Raw genomic sequence first — 20,748 nt, forward strand, 5'->3', positions numbered from 1 at the left:
ATATATGTAAAATGTATATGTATATAAAATAAATCCCATAAAACATATGGGATTATGTAAACATTAGAGTCTTGGTTGCCAGTAACTTAATAAATTTCTTTTTAAGGCCATTAATAATTCCTCTGCTTAATAATGATCACACTCTGAAATGTACATGCAACCATAAAGAATAGAGGTTAAGAACATAGATTTTGGAGTCCAAGAAATCTGGGTTCAAGTTATAGCCTTCTTGGTTTGAATAATAGAAGCAAATCACTTGCTTGCCTTTTTAAAGCTTCACTTTCCTCTTCTATATATTGGAAAGCCTTGGCCAGTGAGGGTCATTTAGTTGGGAGTGTCCATGCACTGAAATGTTGCTGGTTCAATTCCCAGTCAGGCACATGCCCGGATTGTGGGCTCAATCTATTCTTTGTAAGGGGGGTTGGGGGGCGGGAGCATGCAGGAGGCAGCAGATCAATGTTTTGCTGTTACATCAATGTTTTTCTCTTCCTCTCAACTTTCTCTTTCTAAAAAATAAGTAAAAATATTAAGAATAAGTAAATAAAAATGGGGAAATCATAGTACACCCTCATAGGATGGAAGTGAAGGCAAATTAAATTAATGTGAGTAAAGCACTTACCATGACATTTTCATGCCATGAGTATAATGATTATTATTAATAAGTAATAAAATAGCATACAGCTAGGATAATTGAAATTCATATTTTCTAAAGCTTCTCATCATTGCTAATACTTTCTTTAGTTCAATAAAAATGCCTCAAAGAGGAAAAGACTCTTTTAACTCAAGCTGAAGATGTAGCAGCGGGAGGAAAGACAGATGACCTAAAGAATCCCTAAGTTTGCTTTGTAATGTGCGATTCCTGCGTCCTTCAAGCTTCTTGTGAGGAACTGAAAGATATTTAGTTAAAGTAGCTATAAAAGCCCAGCACATGCTTCTCCACAGGTCTGAAGTGCCCGGGACTTACAGTCCTGCCAACAGCCTACAGGAAGGAAGGCAGAAGTGGGCCAGGGCAATTTCCACATGGATTGTATAATTAGTTATTCAAAACAAATAATAAATATGGAGAATAGGGTAAGGAGGGATGAAAATATAGTGGAGAGTTTTTGATTTAATTGACTTCTTACAATGTGAATACATGTTTAGGAGATAGTATTTGAAAAGATAAAGAACTTTGTATTAAATAAAAATTTTGATTGTCCCAAGGTTAAAAATGGTGTATTTTTTAGTATTGATCAGTATGAATATGTGTTTTTGGTTAAATGATCTCATAAGATGAAAATTTGAATATCAGGATTTTTCTCTCCAATATTCTATCTAGTAGTAGTGTGGATATGATTTTGACTATAGTTATTCACTAATAAAATATTTTTATGAATCATATATGAGGAATTTTTAAAAATCTACTTTTGATTTTAAAGCAACTACTTAGACCTCTTGGAGACTTAATCTTATAAATCTGAATATTAAAATATTAAAAATAAATTCATATATAATAATTTTAAAACATGATAATTATGTCCAGAATAGTCCAAACAGCCCATGATTTGTTTTAACTATACATAACTGAACATTAGATTTGTGACAGGTGTTAAAAATTACCACTCTGTTTTAAAGGCATCAGATAAAGCTTGCAGTGTGTAGTTTTATAAAACCAATTTTCCTAGATATTTAACTTTCATTTTACACTAATCAGAATTATTGCAACAGTCAAGCTTTATACTTTATAATCCTCTTAGAATGTTTATACAAGGCAAGGAAAGAAAAGCAGATTACATGCTCTTGACAAGAAATTTTGACATATAGTCACAGGATTTGATTTTCCTTCAGGGAATAAAGGTTCCTTTTAAAAATAGGAGAATTTAGAATATATAGACAATTCCAGTTATTTTTCTTTTCTCGGTTATTGTTTAGCAAGAATAACATAGGTAGGATTATTGACCTTTAAGAAAATTGTATAAAAAGTCATCTTGCCACTCACACAAGGAATCATCTGTCCATTTCCAAAGGAGGTTACCTGAATCTGTAGAAAGAGCAAATTAAGGCAATTGCAAATCTGAAAAGGTTTAACTGAAAGGGGAAATGTGACACATTATGGAACCTTTTCACAAACATATTAGAATTAATGTGTTTTATTAAAATTGTTAGAATCAAAAGGTACCTCATCAGTTAAATAATATGAAGCACATAAAATACTTGGTAGAATGCTTGTGCATATACTTAAGAAAATAATTCTCTTTTCTTGGAGGAGCTACTTATTAAAGGGCTAGGCCAAAAGATATGCAACTTTTACTGAAAATACCACATTTACTACTTGTTAAATAACTCTTGTGGCTCTTATGAATGAAAATACATTAAGATAATATAGAAATATGCTGTATTGATTAAGCTATTTTAAAGATTATAAGGTATTTATCATGTCCCACTAAAGTAATATGGCTCAAACCCCAAACTATTTCCCTAATGTGGCCAGCTGCTGAAATTTATGTTCAATTCTTTCAGCCTTCTGGTTTTTGCTTTCTGCTGAGCTCTTTGGAATCTATCACATGTCAGGATCAGCCAAGAACTGAAGAGAGTTTATATCCAGGTTTGGGGGGAAACTGCCCTCCCTCTCTTCCTCTTTCTGTGCCTTCCTTCCTCTCTTCCCTCCCTCATTCCTTCCTTCGAATTTTCTCCTTCAATTTATGGTCATTCTGGGAGTCCCATACTCTGTCCTCTGACACCAATAGCCAAAAGATCTTTGGTTTTCTGCTTGAATTCTAGCCACTCTGTGAGCTAAAAAAAGATAGGAAGTGTTGGTTAGAGAGTATACTTATGGAGCTTGTGTGATTATCAGTAATGTTGAAGTTTAGAATATTCAGGTGATGCTACCTCAAGATCATGCTACTTAGTGTTTCCTTTATGGTACTCTCACAATTTAGCTCATCCATACTCTGAAATTTTTAGTTTGAAATTCTTTTCACTGAAACTTTGCAGCTTTATCAGAAATTCATTCAAGAGTTGTGTTGCCTGTTTTTCAAGATGGAAATAAAATTTATTTTAATGATTGTCTTTAGTTTTATTTTTAACATTAATATTTTATAATCTATAGAGAATTTGATCCTAAATGTTGCCAGCTAATTTAGTATGTACTACTACTACTACTACTACTACTACTACTACTAGATATTACTACTACTACTATTTTTACAGGGGATTAATCCAATTTCAGAAAGATTAAATGACCTTTCCAGTCTTTTCACTCCAAATCCCACTGCTCTTTTCATCATATAATCTGATAAATCTGTCCTAACATGCTAGTGAGTCTAATACCTTAGGGAGGTTCCCTACCTAGACAGAGGGACCTCTGGAGAGCCAATAACAACCCAAGGAGTTACTCTGATAATGAGGATTTTAGACTCTATAGCAGCTCGGTGGGATATGTGGGACTTTGGGATCCTCTGAGTTATAAAATGTGCAGACAACTTTCTTTTATTCACACTCAAAAGGATATATAGCTTTTATAGCAAAAGTCATGTGGTAGTAAGGAGAAGTCAGTACTGTAGGTCAAAGTCAGTTATGATTAATTAATTTATAAGCATTATATTTAATTCCAAGGAGGTCTTGAAAGCCAATCAAATGTGACTTAAAGTGTGTCTGGAGTTATAGAATTAATAGAAAATGAGGGACTATGTAAGTAAGTGATTTTGGAGCATTCTCCTTCAATGCAGAGAATATGCCCTACTTCTTTGACATTTTAGGTAAAGTTGGCATGTTCCATAATCTTTGCTGCATGCATTTTATACCAGGATTAACCCACAACCGGCCAGGTTCAAAGCTGACTTCATGCTGACTTGCAGTTCTGGTGCTAGAACACGAGTTAATTAAATACGCAAGCTTATTTGCTTGGTAATAAAAGAGATTTGACATGTAGCTCTCTAAATATGTTGCCCAGTCTACAAAGCTTATGAATAAGAGACAGTTCTCCCTTTAAATCTAATTTTGATTGCTTAATTACTTTTCCTACTCTTTTGTTGTTGTTTGTTAATCTTCATCCAAGAATATTTTCTCCCATTAGTTTTAGAGAGTGAAAAGGATGGGGGTTGGGGGTTGGGAGGGAGAGGCAGGAAAAAAAAAAATCGATGTGTGAAAAACACATCAGTTGGTTGCCTCCTACACTTGCCTGAAACCCAAGTATGAGCCCCTGACTGGGAAATGAACCCAGACTGATGCTCTAACCATTGAACTACACGGGTCAGGGCTTTCCCACTTTTTAAATTTTTAAAATGGAGGATGAAATGTCAAATTAGTGAAAGATATAAGAAATCTAAATGAAAATGATATTAAGAAAGTTGATACATGATAGAAAATTCAGATAGGACCTAAAAATAAGAATGTTTAACATGAGTTTTACTGGTATAAGTAAAAACATCAGCTACGAAGGATTTTATTATATTCAGATTTCTCAAGGGCTATTATTTCTTAAGTTCTTACCTCAAATCAGTTGGTTAGGTGTTATAATAGAAGCTTAAACTATGTTAAAATCAATAAGTAATATTTTTATTTACTAGACATTGTGATAATGAGAAAGAAAAGTGATCTGGTTTGCCAATAATTTTCCGAGCAATCTTAACCAATTCAATTAATCTTTCTGGATTTCATTGCTTCTTTATCTATAAAATTTGATTCATTAGATAAGCTCTTAATATCTCTAACACATTCTAAGTATATTATCTTTTTTCTCTTATGAAGAGCTGAGTTTTTAAATTCTGAGATATCACTAAAGCCATTTCTCATCTTCCATAATCTTGTAACCAGTCATCTGAAATTATAGCCTTAGAGGGGAAGTGGTGATGGCGATGAAAGGGAAGAGGTCAGCCTGGAAAATAACCTTTTCTTTAAAAATATTCTTCAACTCTAGAATATAGGCCTCTTTGCCAGTGAAGACTCATTTCTCATTTGTAAAGTGAAAAACACTTACTGTTGAATGTGAATGACTTTTCTTTTGGTTGTCCTTCTTTCATCAGTCAGTTCTAGTTCTATTGGAAAGCACCCCCGTGAAAGAAGACACGTCTATTTTCCTATTTTCCGTAGAGTTAAAGTAGCATTTAGAACTCTCTAGGAATGGAAAAGCATGATTAGTTGAGAATGGTAATAAAATCAGAATTTGAATTAGAAAGAATCTCTCAATTGTGGCCTCTTATTTTATGAGGTGTTTAATAGTTAGAAAATGAGGTACTTTGGTAAGTAATCATAAGAAAGATTAACATTGTACCAAGAACTTGGGTTGAAACGTAATGTCATAGTTTTCTTAAAACATAAAAGATAAAGATTACTGGAGTATAAAAAGTACCTATTTTTATAGCAGAATAAAAACGATTTTGGCAATTAGAGGTATTTTTGGTTTATTTTTTATTCTAAAAGTAATATATGTATATTGCAAGATTTTAGAAAATATTTAAACTTGAAATGATAGCTAAAAATTTTATGAATTATATAAGCAGGTTTTTTTTTTTTTACTGAAAGTAACTAGTGTATCAATGCTTAAATAGAAACTAAGCGCAATATGTCACAAAAATGGAAAATTTAATAGAACCTTTACATAGGTCCTTTGAAGAAAGATGATTCAATATTAGCATAACTTTAGTAAATAAATCAGCTATGTCTGGGAAATTTTGAGGAATCTTTTTCAACATTTAAGCATAAAGCTAAGAAAAATATACATTAAAAATATATAATTCATGCCCATCTCCCTTTAAAATAATTTAATACCATGTAATGTGTATAACTTCTGCTACAAATGAAGACATGTAATATATGTAATCTATACTTCACCAAGTGTTTCATAACTGTTTTATCTAGGGCCCCAAAGGAGATCCAGGATTTTCCCCAGGTCAGGCTACCTCTGGACAAAAGGTAATTATTTATTCCTGAAATAAAATCATGGTAATATATGTCAAGCATTTAAAAATTATCTCATCTTTTTTGAGACTTTACTTGTTATCAGACAGGGAAGATATTCTATGTACTAAAACCCTAATATGCAAATCAACTGGACAGCAGAATGACCTTTGGAATGATGGGTTGCTATGATGTGCACTGACCAGTCAGGAGCAGCTCCTGCATTGAGCATTTGCCCACGAGAGGGAGGCAATGGGCAGTGGCGATTGGGGGAGTGGAGCTGCCCCGAAGGTGGCACCAGGCTGCCAGCCAAGACGGGTGCCAGCAGGGACCACCACCCCCAATTGTCCCGCCTGCTGGTCACCCCGAAGATGGCCCTGATCGTCAGCCAGGCCTAGGGACCCTGTCCTACATATTGAGAACAGTCTCTTAGATTTAAAAATTAAAGCCTGGCAATACTACTCTAACACTGAAAAAACAGGATGATGCAGCGATGAAATGCATGGACTCTGGCTTGCACATTTTGTGATCAGCCCTGATTCTGACACTAACAAAGCCAATTACTTAACTTCTCTCTGCTTCAGTTTTTCCACCCAGAAGATGGGGGAAATGGCACTACTGCCTCAGAAGGACCATGTTATGTGCTACTTTTTAAAATCAGGGCAAAAAGATGTAGCTGCCCATACAACAGCAAGATGCCTTTCACCTGTATGAAAAGTATGGTCACTGGTGCATACAGCCTCCCAGATTGCGAGAGGGATGTCTGACTGCCGGGTTAGTAGGCCAGGCTGAAGGAACCCCCCTCCCTATGCATGAATTTCATGCACCGGGCCTCTAGATGCATTATAATAAAGGAAAAATATTTGATGAATTAAGTAAATATTATCATTAACCTCAATCTTACCATTACATTTTTTTTAGTATCTACAGTGAACTGCCATTGCACTACCAGCTAAATTAGGGATGAGTGGGGCAAAAAATTAGAACCAGTTATGATCCTAACCTCAAAAATTTTACTGTTTATATGCATGTACTTACTAATACATAAATTCCAGTGCCATTTCACAACTTTTTGTAGGATAGTTCTATATACTTTTATTTTAAATCTCACAGAAATTGTGCAGTAATCATAATTATCTTGTTTCCAGTTGAATTCAGAGAATTTATGCAATTAATCTCATGGATAATAAATGCAGAGTTAATGATATGTCTGAGTTATTTGACTTTTAGTCTAATATGCTTTTTATTTTATCACAATGCTCTCGAACACACACACATACACACACACACAAGTTTAGGTAAAAAGAAACTAATGTTTTAAAGTAAAGATAGCAATACATTTTTATTAGGAGGAGCTTACTGCTTTCAAATGCAGATAAATACACAATGAGTCTTAAGGAATACATCTGGAAGCTTTATTTAGACAAGCACTTGATGAATGTGATACAATTAAAGGATGTTGATGTTTATGTGGTATATATTCACAAACTTTTAAATCCCTGAATACTTTTGGTGGTTCCTGGTTGAAAGCTGATCTTTTACATGGCTTACAAAATCTTTTAAACTTAAAAAATATCACATCATATTAATGGACTTTACAGATATACTAGTACTAACAAGTAAAAGAAAAAACGATAATTTAAAATCTTAAGGACTTTCTTATCTCAGACGTTTCACTTCTGGTGTTTTGAGAAAATGAAAAACTACTGCTTACAACACCCCCAGAGTGATATGTTACATCAGCCCAAATGAATGGATACAGTGCCTTAGGGCAAACTTAGGTGCCCCTGGTGGCTGAAGTGGCACCTGAATTAAATTACATCAAGGGCCAATAGTAATGGAAGGGTGCTTCTTTATGGCAAAGAGTCCCTCCTTATGAAATATTATGAGTAAGATATGAGTAAAGCCACAACTATTGATATGACAGGTACCAGTGATATGTACTTTAAGATGACAAATTGCAGAGAAATAGATAGAATAGCTTAACCTCCTATCTTTTCTTTCTATGTATAAACAATGCTATCAAATATGATGATGTGTAAAGTTTGGAGAAGATTTTAATGACAGTTGAGCTGACTGCTGCTTAGGATATCTGGGCCAAATTGTTAAAACAATAAAACATTTCAAAGTGAAAAAAAAAATCTTAAGGACTTTATTGCTGTAATGGAACTGAGTTCACTGAATCTAAATACTTTAGAAAGGGAGTGGGAATTTAATTGATCCCTTAATTATTACAAGGAAAAAATATGCAGTCCAAGAAACAAAAATGCTATCTTTTAAAATATCTACATTTAATTTCTTACTGAAATTTCAGAAATGAAGAGTTCCACTCTGTTTTGGTCACTGCATTAAATAAAGTCCTCAAAGTAAGCATTTAGGTGGCTTCTCTGTACAAAATATACTGTGGTTCAGAATGTGTGCAGTATTTATATAGAATACAGACTGATTCAGCCTGAAAGTGGGGTCTTGGAAGTATGTCAGTCTTTCTTTCTTTCTTTCTTTCTTTCTTCTTATTCTTTTTTTTTTTTTTTTTTTTTTACTTTTTGAGTCACTTATATACTAATTGTGGATAATACTAAAAAGGAGAACTAAAATAAGATATAGAATTTAATAGCAAGTTACCATTGAGCTTTAAGTGAAATCCATCTTTGAAAACTAAGATATATTTCTAAAATGGTAAAATTTAAAAACAACTTCTTAGAAATTATATTTACATTAAATTGGGTTCAAGTCAGGATATTAGTAATATGCATACAATATGAATACAAATAAAATATAAATATTAAATCGGTGGGTGTATAGGGGCATTGGGAAATGAATTCTATTTAGCCGTTTTTACAATAAATATTTGCTAAATAATGAAACAATAAAAGCAAGGCAGCTAGACCTTCAGAATGTAATACCCACTAAAGAATATCTCTCATACTGCATAGATAAGTGTTTAAGTCCTTTTGGGATCTCATGGCAAGCAAAGATAACTTAAATAATGGTAATTTTTCCTTTTCCATAAGACATGTGAGATATTATTCTAATTTTTCAGATAGAAAAACTTTGAAGGGGAATCAAATAATCCACCCATGATTAGAGCCAGTAGAAGGAGATGAGCTCCGATTTCCTATAGCAGTTTTCTGTTTCCTCTACCACAGTAATAAATGTAAAATAAACCTGTATCATCCTAGAGCAAATGGAAGACATCTGAAATCATTGAGAAGGTGCATTAAAATGAATATTAGAACAAGTGGAAAAGCACTCCATTGCTAATAAGTAGAAACATCCTTTTCTGACTGCTTAAGTTGATGACATATTAAAATAGACAATGCACTAAAAACTAAACAGAGCATAAATAGTCACCAGGGGGTTTATTTGGATGATTACCTAAGTATTCTTTTTTCCTTCAAACACCATATATATGTAAATAAGTATATACAAACTTTTGCCAGTAAATTGCTGCAGTGGAAAAGGGAAAGTGAGGGAGGTAAGGAAAAAGTGCACCTGGAGAAAACAGGTATAATATTACCACTACCTCCCCCGCTCCATTCCTTTTTAACAGGCTTCTCCCCAACTCAGTCCCGCCCACTTCACCCCTGAAATCACTGAGAAGGTGCATTAAAATGAACCTTACTACCCCAAGATGGGCTGGCAGCCCTCATGGGAGCTGGGGGAGGAGGGAACCGAGGGGCCTAATTGGTGAAGTGTGGTCTGTTGGGCCAAACACAGGGCCCTCCTGGTCATTTTCCACTGTAGTTGCGCCTCAGTAGTGCCTTTGCAGGGAAGGCGTCCTTGCAGTTCCGCCAGGGGAAGTGCCCCTTTCCTGGGGAACTATAGAAAGGCAGCCCTGCTCTCCACAGGTACAAGGTTGCACCTGGGAGACCCCTCTGGCTATAGGTCCTTCCCAAAAGAGCAGGACAGATGCTACATCAAGTGCTTGTAGAATTTTAAAGTAAACTTTAGTTTTTAAAACACGGTAAACCTTGGAACAGTGGGAATTGCGGGGGTAAGTTCATTCCTAGAGAAAAAGGTGCAGGACCTCGGAGGTTGGGAAGCGCAGTCCAGGTTTTCAGCATTGGATGAAAAGCCCCGGGAGCTTCAGAAAAGCTGTCAAAAGTTCTCAGAAACAACGTGGAACTTGAGTCAGATTGTGAAGATCAGAAATGAATGCAGTTAGGATCCTGATACCCAAGATGAAATCCTGTCACAAGGGAATTCTAATTTTCAATCCTCTTCTAGGCCATTGAACCTCTGTGTTTTGTTCCTAGGGTGATCAAGGCTTGTCTGGATTAATGGGGTCCCCTGGTGTGCAAGGTGATAAGGTAAGATGCGGATTTACTTTGACAGAAGGTGTCCTGGCTCTAAGAGCTCTTCCTTTCCTGGGCCTCATTTGGTAGTTGAGCTTAAAGCCAATGTTTTAAATTTCTTTTCTCAGCAGTAGGAATTAGGATGCTGTCTTAATCTAGGAAAGTGGTGCCCACAAAAGCCAGGGTTGAATGAAAAGGAAAATAAAACACTTCGGTTAATGATGAGAATGTCACTGGTAGAATATGGAAGATGTTTTAAAATATATTAGGCAAGAACATACTTCTGAAAATTTTTTAAAAATATATTTTATTGATTTTTTACAGAGAAGAAGGGAGAGAGATAGAGAGCTAGAAACGTCGATGAGAGAGAAACATTGACCAGCTGCCTCTTGCACACCCCCCACCGGGGATGTGCCTGCAACCAATGTACATGCCCTTGACCGGAATCGAACCTGGGACCTTTCAGTCCGCAGATCGATGCTCTACTGCTGAGCCAAACCGGTTTCGGCACTTCTGAAATTTTGAAGTCACTTTTTAAGTTTCATATGTCCAAAGGAGTTACATTTGGTTATAGGTAATATACTTGGCTTTTTTTTTTTTTAAAAGGAGTTCTTATTTTACTAGGAAATAATAATCTGTGCCATGATATATATACAAACGTGAAGCCTGATGGGAAGGGTGGAAGTGAGAATTGGGGATGGCTACTATAGTACGGTAGTCACACCTATATGACTAAGCATTCTCTGAGGTTAAAAGAAAATCTGGCACAGCTATCCTAATTATTTCATAAAATATGTTGTGTACATTTTCTTGTATATATTCAACTTGTTCCTCTCAGTACATTGAGTTGTTGATTTTCTACAGGGGATAAGGAAGACATAACATTTCTTTCTAAACTATTAAGAGCCCCAGGATATTGGAGGGCAGTATTTGACATTATATGGATGTCTAAATACATATTATCATTAGCTGTGTTGGTGTTTTAGTGTGTCATATTTCTTCCCTCTTGAGAAATTTGTGTTGGAGGTTCAGGCTCTGGTTACTTGGCTCAAATTCCATCTGCTATTTTCTGGTTCCCGTAAACCTTGGGTAGGTTGCCTAACCTCTCTAAGCTTTAGTTGCCTCATCTTTAAGATTTGAAGATGATACTACCCACTTCATAGGGAGTTCTTAAGAACGTGGAATGAGATAATCCATACACTATACTGCCAGACAAATAGCAAGCCCTTAATAAATGTTAACCATCAGCTATTTATCTGGTTTGGGAAAGGATCCTGACCTTGTTTGTTTTTCTTCAAAACCCTTGCTAAGGGCTGAATTGTTAAATGATGAAAAAGGCTGTGATCTCATGGGTAGTTTTCCTTCCCTGACCACAGCACATAACAACACACCATTATTCTTATGGTCCTCAGACTAGTCTTCATCCTAGATGGTAATTAGAATCTGATAACTTTTTTGAGGTTGCTGGTTGCTCCCATGGAGACATGAAACTGCAGAGTGATCATTTCTGACAGAATTGGTCATGATATACAGTCATGAATTTGCTTGATTAATGCTGCTTAGCATACCTCCGACCACTAAGGATATCTCTGAGGAAATTGTACTGATGAAGGGCATTAAACAAAGAAAATCTCATAATACAGAAATTATCTTAATTATTCATTTGATATTAAGTATAGTTAGTTCACCCTAAATAATAACTTCATATGAGAGAAAAACAAACTAATTATTAGTTTCTCAGGTTAGATTATGCCTATAGCTAATGAAATTAGCAACCCAGAAGGAAAAATGCTAAGTAAAAGTTGTATGATTATTATATAGAGGAGGATATTTATAAAGAAAGTTTTAACAGACTAATGTTAACCACTAAAGCAGATTATCATTTGAAACTTGAAATTGTATTCACTTAAAGCAGAATATGTTAGCTTCCAAAGCCCTCCGCACATAATATATGGATCTTGTCCATCAGTATTTTAAAACATTATGAATATTTCTGTTTATTCTTTATAAATCTAGTAAAATGAAACAACATTAATTTAAACAAACTGGGGGGGGGGAGGATTGTGCATCTTTCACAGATGCCTTTTTCTGCAATATGATTTTTAAAACTGGGCTTTTATTGTTAACTCATAGAAATAGATCCTATAGAAATCAGGGACATTGCTATATTATCAATTATCAGTTGTAGCTGAATTTTCTCTAGGGAAGATTTAGTTGAAGGGACTTAGAAACTAAATTACTTCCTGGTAAATGAAACATCCATGGTTTACTATGATTTGAAAGTCATTCAGGACAGTGTTGAAATATTTGAGATGATTTTGTAGCTTTTTCTGAGAATGTTTTCTCCTTTTTCAGAGGGTCTATAGTGGAAACTATATACAGATTAAAACACACACACACACACACACACACACACACACACACACACGTATTGCCAGCAAAAGGACATAAGGATTCAATCTAAGACTAAGCTGATTTTCCACGCAAGCAGGCTTGGAACAAGTTTTATCACACTCTACGTGCATATCTTACTTTGATAGGAATGTACAATAGAAATACATTCAAAATGAGTTTGATAGACTCTTCCTATTCTTTATGTGAAAGGGGAAATGTTATTGGGTAGAATGTTTAGGTAAATTATTAGCTGTTTATGGAATTTACTAATTTTGATTCATTTTTGAACTACCGAGGTCATGCTCAGATTTACTTTCTGCAAACAGGATCTATACTAGTAGAACCTAGAATAACAGTTCATATTAACTATAACCTAGAGACTCCTATTCATTTGTCATTTCAGTTCTAACCTAAAATGGTAGGTGAATTCTATAGTCAAGATAAGAAGTTGAGTTATTCATGTTGTGAAATATCTCTGATAAGCCCAAGGGAGTTTAAGAGAATTGTTCAGAGTAACTTAGAGTTATGGAAAGATTCAGAGATAAAACTTACTGATACTGAATTCACTGTGCATTTAACTGTCCTATTCATATTATAAGAGATGGATAAGGTACTAAGGTTTTGATTAGTATAAAGTTTCTTACATCTTTTTATTTGTTAACTATTTTCTGAATTATTATAACTATGACTAATAATATTAATAGTTGCTATAAAATTTTGTGCAGTGTTCCCGTCTCTCTGCAGCTCTTTGAGATTGATGCTACGTTCAGTATATTATAAATAAGTGGAGTATAAGAGTTAAATAACTTATCTAAGGGCACACAATTATTAATTAATACAATTAAGACTCAGATCCAGGCCTATTTGACACATGGCTGTGCTGTTAATAACTCAGAGTACTGTTTCCTCATTAATTAATTAGTTTATTAAGCCAACTTTTGTTAGATGTGTATTTCAGTATTCTGACTGTCTCAAGAATGTATGCAAGAGGAAATAAAAATTTTTTTTTCATGAAAGCTAAGGGAAAAATATAGTTTTGGATGACAGATAATGATGACTTCATTATTCTTTTTCTCTGGAAAAGGAATAATTCTAATATAAACTATACTCAAGTAATATTTAAAATGACTGCAAGAAAGTTGTGTAGATAACACTAACAACTCTTGAAAACCATTGAGATAAAGAAAAGATTAATATGAAAACTGTTTTGAAAACTAGAATTAATATTGAGTCAAAAATAATAAAGCACGTAAATCAGCAGCAATATTTTCTTTCACTCTTCAATAGTTTTTTGGTTTGCTGCTTTCTTTTCCCTCTTTTATCTTTCTCTCCTGGACTTAAAAAAAAAAATCATTATTAACTTCTTTAACAAGCAATGTGCCTTCTCCAGATTGGCATGCTACATTGTCTCAATTTACCTACCTTCACATAACTCTTATTTTCCTGGGAACTGAAGGATGTTTCACTTCCCACTAAGTGTCTCAATTTGTGCCAAAAAGCAGATATGTTTGATCCAGAGTGTGTGTTGAATTGGATGGAAAACAAAAGTCAGAATTCTGAGTTGAGACTCCAGATGGATTTTAAATTGGTTTTTAATATAGCTGATCAGTTGCTATATTAATATTGAAAGTCTGCCATTTAAAAGTGTTAGAATATTAACAGTGCTTTCAGTTGGAGCAATTATTATTATTATTTTTTTTTGATCAGGGGATAAGCTAGATGGGAGAAGTTAAGCATATCTTAGCATGAAGGTATAACTCATAGAGCTGTTGTGAAATAATGCACACATTTTTAAAACATATTTTTATAAATAATGTATGGCAGTAATTTTCTGCATATCAAAAATACTGACTACTATGGTTTTAGTAATAATTATAAATACTGTGAATTCTTATTCTATTTTGGTGGAAATATTCAATTATTTTATAAAGTATTTCCACTACATAAGAAGTGCACCATCTACACCAGGGGTCTTCAAAGTACGGCCCGCGGGCCACATGCGGCCCGCAGAGGAGTCTGATCCTGCCCGCCAGGTTTTTTGGGCAGTGAGCGCAGCCGAGGTGTTACAGTAGGAATTAGTAGTTCATATAGTCCGGCCCTCCAGCTCTCTGAGGGACCGTGATCTGGCCCCCACTTTAAAAAGTTTGAGGACCCCTGATCTACACTAATAAAATAGTAAGATGCAAATTAACCATACCTTTGCTATGCCCACCAGCCAATTAGGAGTGAGTATGCAAATTAACCTAACAAATATGGCTGGTTAATTTGCATACATGGGCGCTGAGCCACAGGGGCAGGGCGGGAAGCTTGCATCATCACCATTGCAAAGACACAGAAGTTCCACACCACCCTGGCTGCTCTGGGCCTCTGGACAGCATGGGAAGGCAGAAAGGCGCTTCTGGCCTGAGCAAAGGCGGTGCCAGCAGCCAGGGGAAGAAAGGCCCGTTCTCCCACGAATCTTCCTGCATCGGTCCTCTAGTATCTTTATAAAGTTGAAAAGGAATCAAGTGGAATGCACTATGATTTATCAGTCACTCAAAAACTGTTCAGCTTTTCATAATCTGTCTAAAGCACATGTGTCAAACACAAGGCCCGCGGGCCAAATCCGGCCGGCCAGGCCTTGCAATGTGGCCCGCACCGCGCTGTCATCACTGCACTCCACTGTCAGTTTATGACATTGTCAGTTTATGACTGTTCAGTAAACCATTCGGCCCGCGATTTAGGCTGGATTTTAGATTTTGGCCCCTTCTCTGATTGAGTTCAACACCCCTAGTCTAAAGCAAGGACAGTATGAAGGAGCAACATTAGTAGTGAGTGTTGATGACAACAACAATAAAAGTATATCAGGATTAGAATAACATCGGTGTCTGTAGAGAGAAATAAGGAGAATACTATTTTTTCATAGTTAATTCTATAGATGGTCCTCTCACCTGCCCATTATCCCTGGGAAAATCTGCGGAGCCATGTTTCATTTGGGGCTGGTTCCCAGTCTAGTGCAGGACTGACAGGTTAACACAAATGCTGCTGCTGAGGGGCTAGGCTGTCACCACTGTGACCATCTTCTCTGCAAGCTGTCATTCCCACTAATGACAGGGGAAGCTGAGAACAAGGCAGCAGAGTACTGAACTCCCCACAGGCAAGCCGGCGGTTGCCAAAGTGGTGGGATTTGTGGGACTTTGAAAACTTCCCTGTGTCCAAAGATATTTCCTTTAGGCTGGCTCCTCTGATTGACATTCTAACATTAATGATAAATGCATTTGGCTAAAAGTCTCTTAGTTTCCAGAAGTTCTTTAACAATTTTCCATGTCCTCAGAAAATGTTGTCATCTGTCATGTAGCACCATTCTGAGGATTAGTTTATTATACTGTGTTTCTCTGTGAGCCCTAGCTGAAAAAGACAATAAAAGCTGATGGGACCAAAGTAAACACCGAGTACTACTGAAAGGAGGTTAGTGGGTCAGTAGGGTGAGGAGCTGGGGACATAGGTTTGCAACAGTCTGTTTTGTGCATGAGGGAAATATGTGCCAAGAGAGAGGGAGGTGTGTGAAATAGAGAGGTTTGTATTATATTCATTCTATGTCTCCTCAACCTCTGCAGTTATTTGGGATCATTCTTCTATTCCATTTTGTAAAAAATATAATAAAACTCCTTATTCTTATGAATTTAGGAAAGTAATTGCCTTGCTTCAAGCAGTGCTTGCATTACCATGGTTGATTTTTATTTCATTCTGAATTCTTGCTTAGAGTTTCTTTTTTCAGTCAGCTATGACCATCTTCTTACAATTTCTCAATGTTGCCATAGCTTTCCCTGGTTATTTTGGCCAAAACAATATGACAGGCCTTTCTCTGTATGCCTCAAGGCATTGCTTTAAGGAGTCCTGCAGTATAGGACAAACGTAACAGATACCTCATCTGTAAACTAACGTTATTACATTAAAGAAAAAGAAAATTTAATATTGGCTTTCAGACAGCAGTGCAGTAGCAGCAGTTTAAAGGACATATATGAATGATTTAAAAGTCCTGAAGTGCAGCCCTGGCCAGGTGTTCCACTTGGTTTGGAGGTCGTCCCATACACCAAAAGGTCGTGTGTTTGATTCCCAGGCAGGGAACATATATAGGTTGCAGGTTTTATCCCCAGTTGGGGTGCTTATGGGAGGCAACAGGTCTGTTTCTCCTTCACATCAATGTTTCTCTCTATCTGGCTGGCTGGCTGTCTATCTTTCTCTCTCTCTCTTCCACTTCTGTAAAATTGATAAACATCCTTGGGTGAGGATTTAGGAAAAGGCCTTAAATACAAGGGCTGTACTTTATTCACTGCGGTATCTCAGACTAGTATCTGGCATATAGCAAGCACCTATCAGTGAATGAATGAACATCGGTGTTTCAGGTTTAATTGACTGTGCCCTTTCACCTGGTCCTAGTGGTCATCATTTTTGTTTCCCTATATAAATATAATTGACAGAATTTTTAAATTTTGACAGAAGTTTTTAAAGGTCACAGAACAATTATAACTTTTCCTATTTTTAAGATTGCTTTGCATGGCTTCAGTTTGTATGATCAGTTTTATGGTTCTATACTGCCTTGCAAAGGAGGATGGCCTGCATGTAATGGTTTTATTTGTATCTTTTTTACTCCTAAATATTTCTGATTTTGATTCAATTGCATGTCCTCCCCTTTTTTGTCCTGTATACCCACCTATGGATAACATACTTGTTAAAATAAGTATTAAAATTAAAATCTCTATATTAAAATTAGATTCTAAGCCCCAAATAATATTGGCATTCTTGGTAAGGCAAATTTCTAAGAACAAAAATTGAGACAAATCTATAATTTATTACAATGGGTTTTTAATCTGTTCTAGAGCAGAATTTGTAAATTTTCCTATCAGCTTTTTTTCAATACATCTATTAGAAAAAAAATCTTATTTTATTATTTATGGGAAACTTTTTGTTATTCATCCTATGTTGGTATAGAAAACAGTAACTTCCTTCTTTCTATCTTTCCTTCTCTCTCTTTTAAAAAAAATAAATTTAAGAAAGAGAATCTGACTTATTTCTATTTAGATAAAACTCGTCATTTCAGGTGCTCTTATAGGCTACTGACCAGACTTTGTATTGGCCTCCCTTTGATCGAGTGCCTGTTAGGCTGAGGTGGAGTAGGAGAGAGCTCATGGAGAAAATATCATGACTGTTTGGTGCTGTTCCCTTACCGGAGTCTCTGGATGAGGAAGAATCCCTTCAAGGAATTGTGCATACAGAAGATAACATGATTAACAAGAGTAGTTCACTATTATAAAGTGCTTCTGGGAAAGGTTCAAGAAGAAATTATACCATCACTGCATTGTTTCACCATGGGCTAGGGAGAGAAGAAACGCTGGTCAAAAATCACATGGTAGCCAAAGAAAGAAAAGTATTTGGCTAGACTCATGAGTTCACAGAAATAAAACTAAGTAAGTGAATAAATAAAAACATTTAAGAAATAAAAGGAAAAGGAAATAGGCTTATAGCAGAGAGTTTGTCTACCTTTGTGCCTCTCACCTGGCTCCTCATTCCTCATCTTCCTGGCACTCTCCTAGGAGCTGTTAGCTCCCACCCTCCTAGACATGCTATCCCATCCCAGGGAGCCACCACCACTGATTGAGGACATGTCTCATTTCCTGTTACAAAAAAAGAAAACAGCTTAGCTTTGCGTATATTTTTACTAGTATTTGTAGAATCTTGCATAACATTTGGACAACTGAGAACAATATGTCTCATTTTGTAATTAGGCTGATGTTCAGTTATCTTAAAAAATGTACAAACTCAGAGCAAAATTCAGCTAAACATTGGGTATATTAGATGCCATTGTTAAGTGTGTAACTTCAATACTAGCATGATTCATGAAATATAACTCCTTTTGTTAATGGCAAACAGCACCAGATGTTAGACTGTGGTCCTTGAGTTTGGCTAAGAAAGATTCAGAGCCAAGAACTCAAATGTAACCAGAAGTTTATTTAGAAAGTCGCAGAGGTAGAAGAAGTGAGCCAGCTGGGCTGTGTGGACTCGGGAAACAAGTTACAGAGGCAAAAGAAGGAGAGAGAAAGGTAAAGAAAATAAGGCTGGGGGAAGGAACGGGGACATACTCCAGAGAGGACAGAAAGAAGGAGAAAAGGGAGTGGGGAAAGGTGTGGGCATGCTCAAGCACCCACATGGGATCCTTTGTCTTAAGGGGTTTTATCTGTTTTCCAAAGGCAGGGATTTTAGGGGAGATCTCAGGGGAGGATTTCAATAGAATATTCATCAATTTTCCAGGTGTGTCCTTCAGGGTGTGGTCAGTGCTAAGGTGGAAGGTCGTTAGTAATTGCATCTGGTCCTGAGGACAGCTACATTGCTTCATCTGGTTTTACTGCTTTTCTGGGCCTAGAGCGGAAAGTAACTGTGGCCTAAATGTTATCTCTAGTTTGACTAAAACCCTATCTCTGTGGTCAACAGATCTGAGCCTTTGTTCTTAAGATTATTTGATTCCAGCCAGAACTTCATTGTCCTGAGGGCTTATTGCTTAAGGAAGTGTTCATACAAGGGCTTGTTTGGGAGTTGTATGAGGTTCTTCTCCAGGTTCCCTTGTTCCTCCTCTAATGGGTTCTACTACATGATTAGCAACATGACTGGGGAGAGGTCAGGGGAGGATCTAAACCACAAGATAAGTGATATGAAAGGTCGGGGCGGGAAAGGGGGGGGGGGCGCTCTAAACTGAATGACCAGAAGTATACTCAGTTTTGTCAGTTGCTAGGCAACTGGGGCTTTCTGCCCTGGTTATTCTGTTCCTGGCCTATCCTTTCCCCCCCCCCCCCCAAGATCTTTGTATTTATTTATTTTTTACATATTTTATTGATTTTCCCCCCTCCCTCCCTCCCACACATCCCCTCCCTCCCCAGAGTTCCATGTCCATTGGTTGTACTTGTATGCATGTATACAAGTCCTTCAGTTGATCTATTATCTCCCCCAGATCCTCCTCCCCTCCCCGCTGAAATTTGACAATCTGCTTGTTGCTTTACTGTCTCTGTATCTATCTTTTGGTTCATCAGTTTATAATGATCTTTATTATCCACAAATGAGTGAGGTCATGTGGTGTTTCTCTTTCATTGATTGGCTTATTTCACTCAGCATGATGTTCTCCAATTCCATCCAGGTTGCTGCAAATGATGAGAATTCCTTCTTTTTTATGGCAGCATAGTATTCCATTGTGTAGATGTACCATAGTTTTTGGATCCAATCATCTGCTGATGGGCACCTAGGCTGTTTCCAAATTCTGGCTATTGTAGATTGTGCTGCTATGAACATAGGGGTGCATATATCCTTTCTGATTGGTGTTTCTAGTTTCTTGGGATATATTCCTAGGAGTGGGATTACTGGATCAAATGGGAGTTCCATTTTCAGTTTTTTGAGGAAATTCCACACTGTTCTCCACAGTGGTTGCACCAGTCTGCATTCCCACCAGCAGTGCACGAGGGTTCCTTTTTCTCCGCAACCTCGCCAACACTTGTCGTTTGTTGATTTGTTGATGTTGGCCATTCTGACAGGTGTGAGATGGTACCGCATTGTTGTTTTGATTTGCATCTCTGGATAATTAGTGACTTTGAGCATGTTTTCATGTGCCTTTTGGCCTTCCTTCTGTCTTCTTTTGAAAATATTCTATTTAGGTCCATTGCCCATTTCTTAATTGGATCATTCACCTTCCTTTTATTTAGTTGTATCAGCTGTCTGTAGATGTTGGAGATTAAACCTTTATCAGTGGTGTTATTTGCAAATATATTCTCCCACACCGTGGGCTTTCTTGTTGTTTTGTTGATGGTTTCTTTTGCTGTAAAAAAGCTTTTTATTGGGTCGGCAGCTAAGTAATTGCGGGTTTCACACATATATGGCTTCAGTTGAATTTTTAGGTTTGCAGACGTAGTAAAATGTAAAACACATTTTGTTATTTGATAGTTGGCTATTCAGCTGTTAATCAGTAAAAAAAGTTTTTTGACCTGTTTTGTAGTTTTCGTTTGGCGTTCGTTGAAAAATGGAAAATCAAAAGGAACATTTTCGTCATATTTTGCTTTTTTATTTCCGCAAAGGGAAAACGCATTGCAAGCTCATAAAAAGTTATGTGCTGTTTATGGTGACGAAGCCTTAAAAGAACGGCAGTGTCAAAATTGGTTTGCCA

General features: G+C 36.3%; 1 protein-coding gene across 6 annotated transcripts in view; it reads left to right on the top strand.

Annotated features, from left to right (window-relative positions):
• COL24A1 (collagen type XXIV alpha 1 chain) overlaps positions 1 to 20,748 on the top strand; it is a 294,053-nt gene that overhangs the window by 42,483 nt on the left and 230,822 nt on the right. For all 6 annotated transcript variants that reach the window (XM_084874405.1, XM_084874404.1, XM_084874403.1 and 3 more), the window contains exons 7-8: positions 5,839 to 5,892; positions 10,134 to 10,187. In XM_084874405.1, the coding sequence (XP_084730531.1) occupies positions 5,839 to 5,892; positions 10,134 to 10,187 (108 nt within the window). The remainder of the gene's footprint in view (positions 1 to 5,838; positions 5,893 to 10,133; positions 10,188 to 20,748) is intronic.

The sequence above is a fragment of the Pipistrellus hanaki genome (genome assembly GCF_964339955.1).
Source record: "Pipistrellus hanaki genome assembly, chromosome: 2".
Classification (NCBI taxonomy): domain Eukaryota; kingdom Metazoa; phylum Chordata; class Mammalia; order Chiroptera; family Vespertilionidae; genus Pipistrellus; species Pipistrellus hanaki.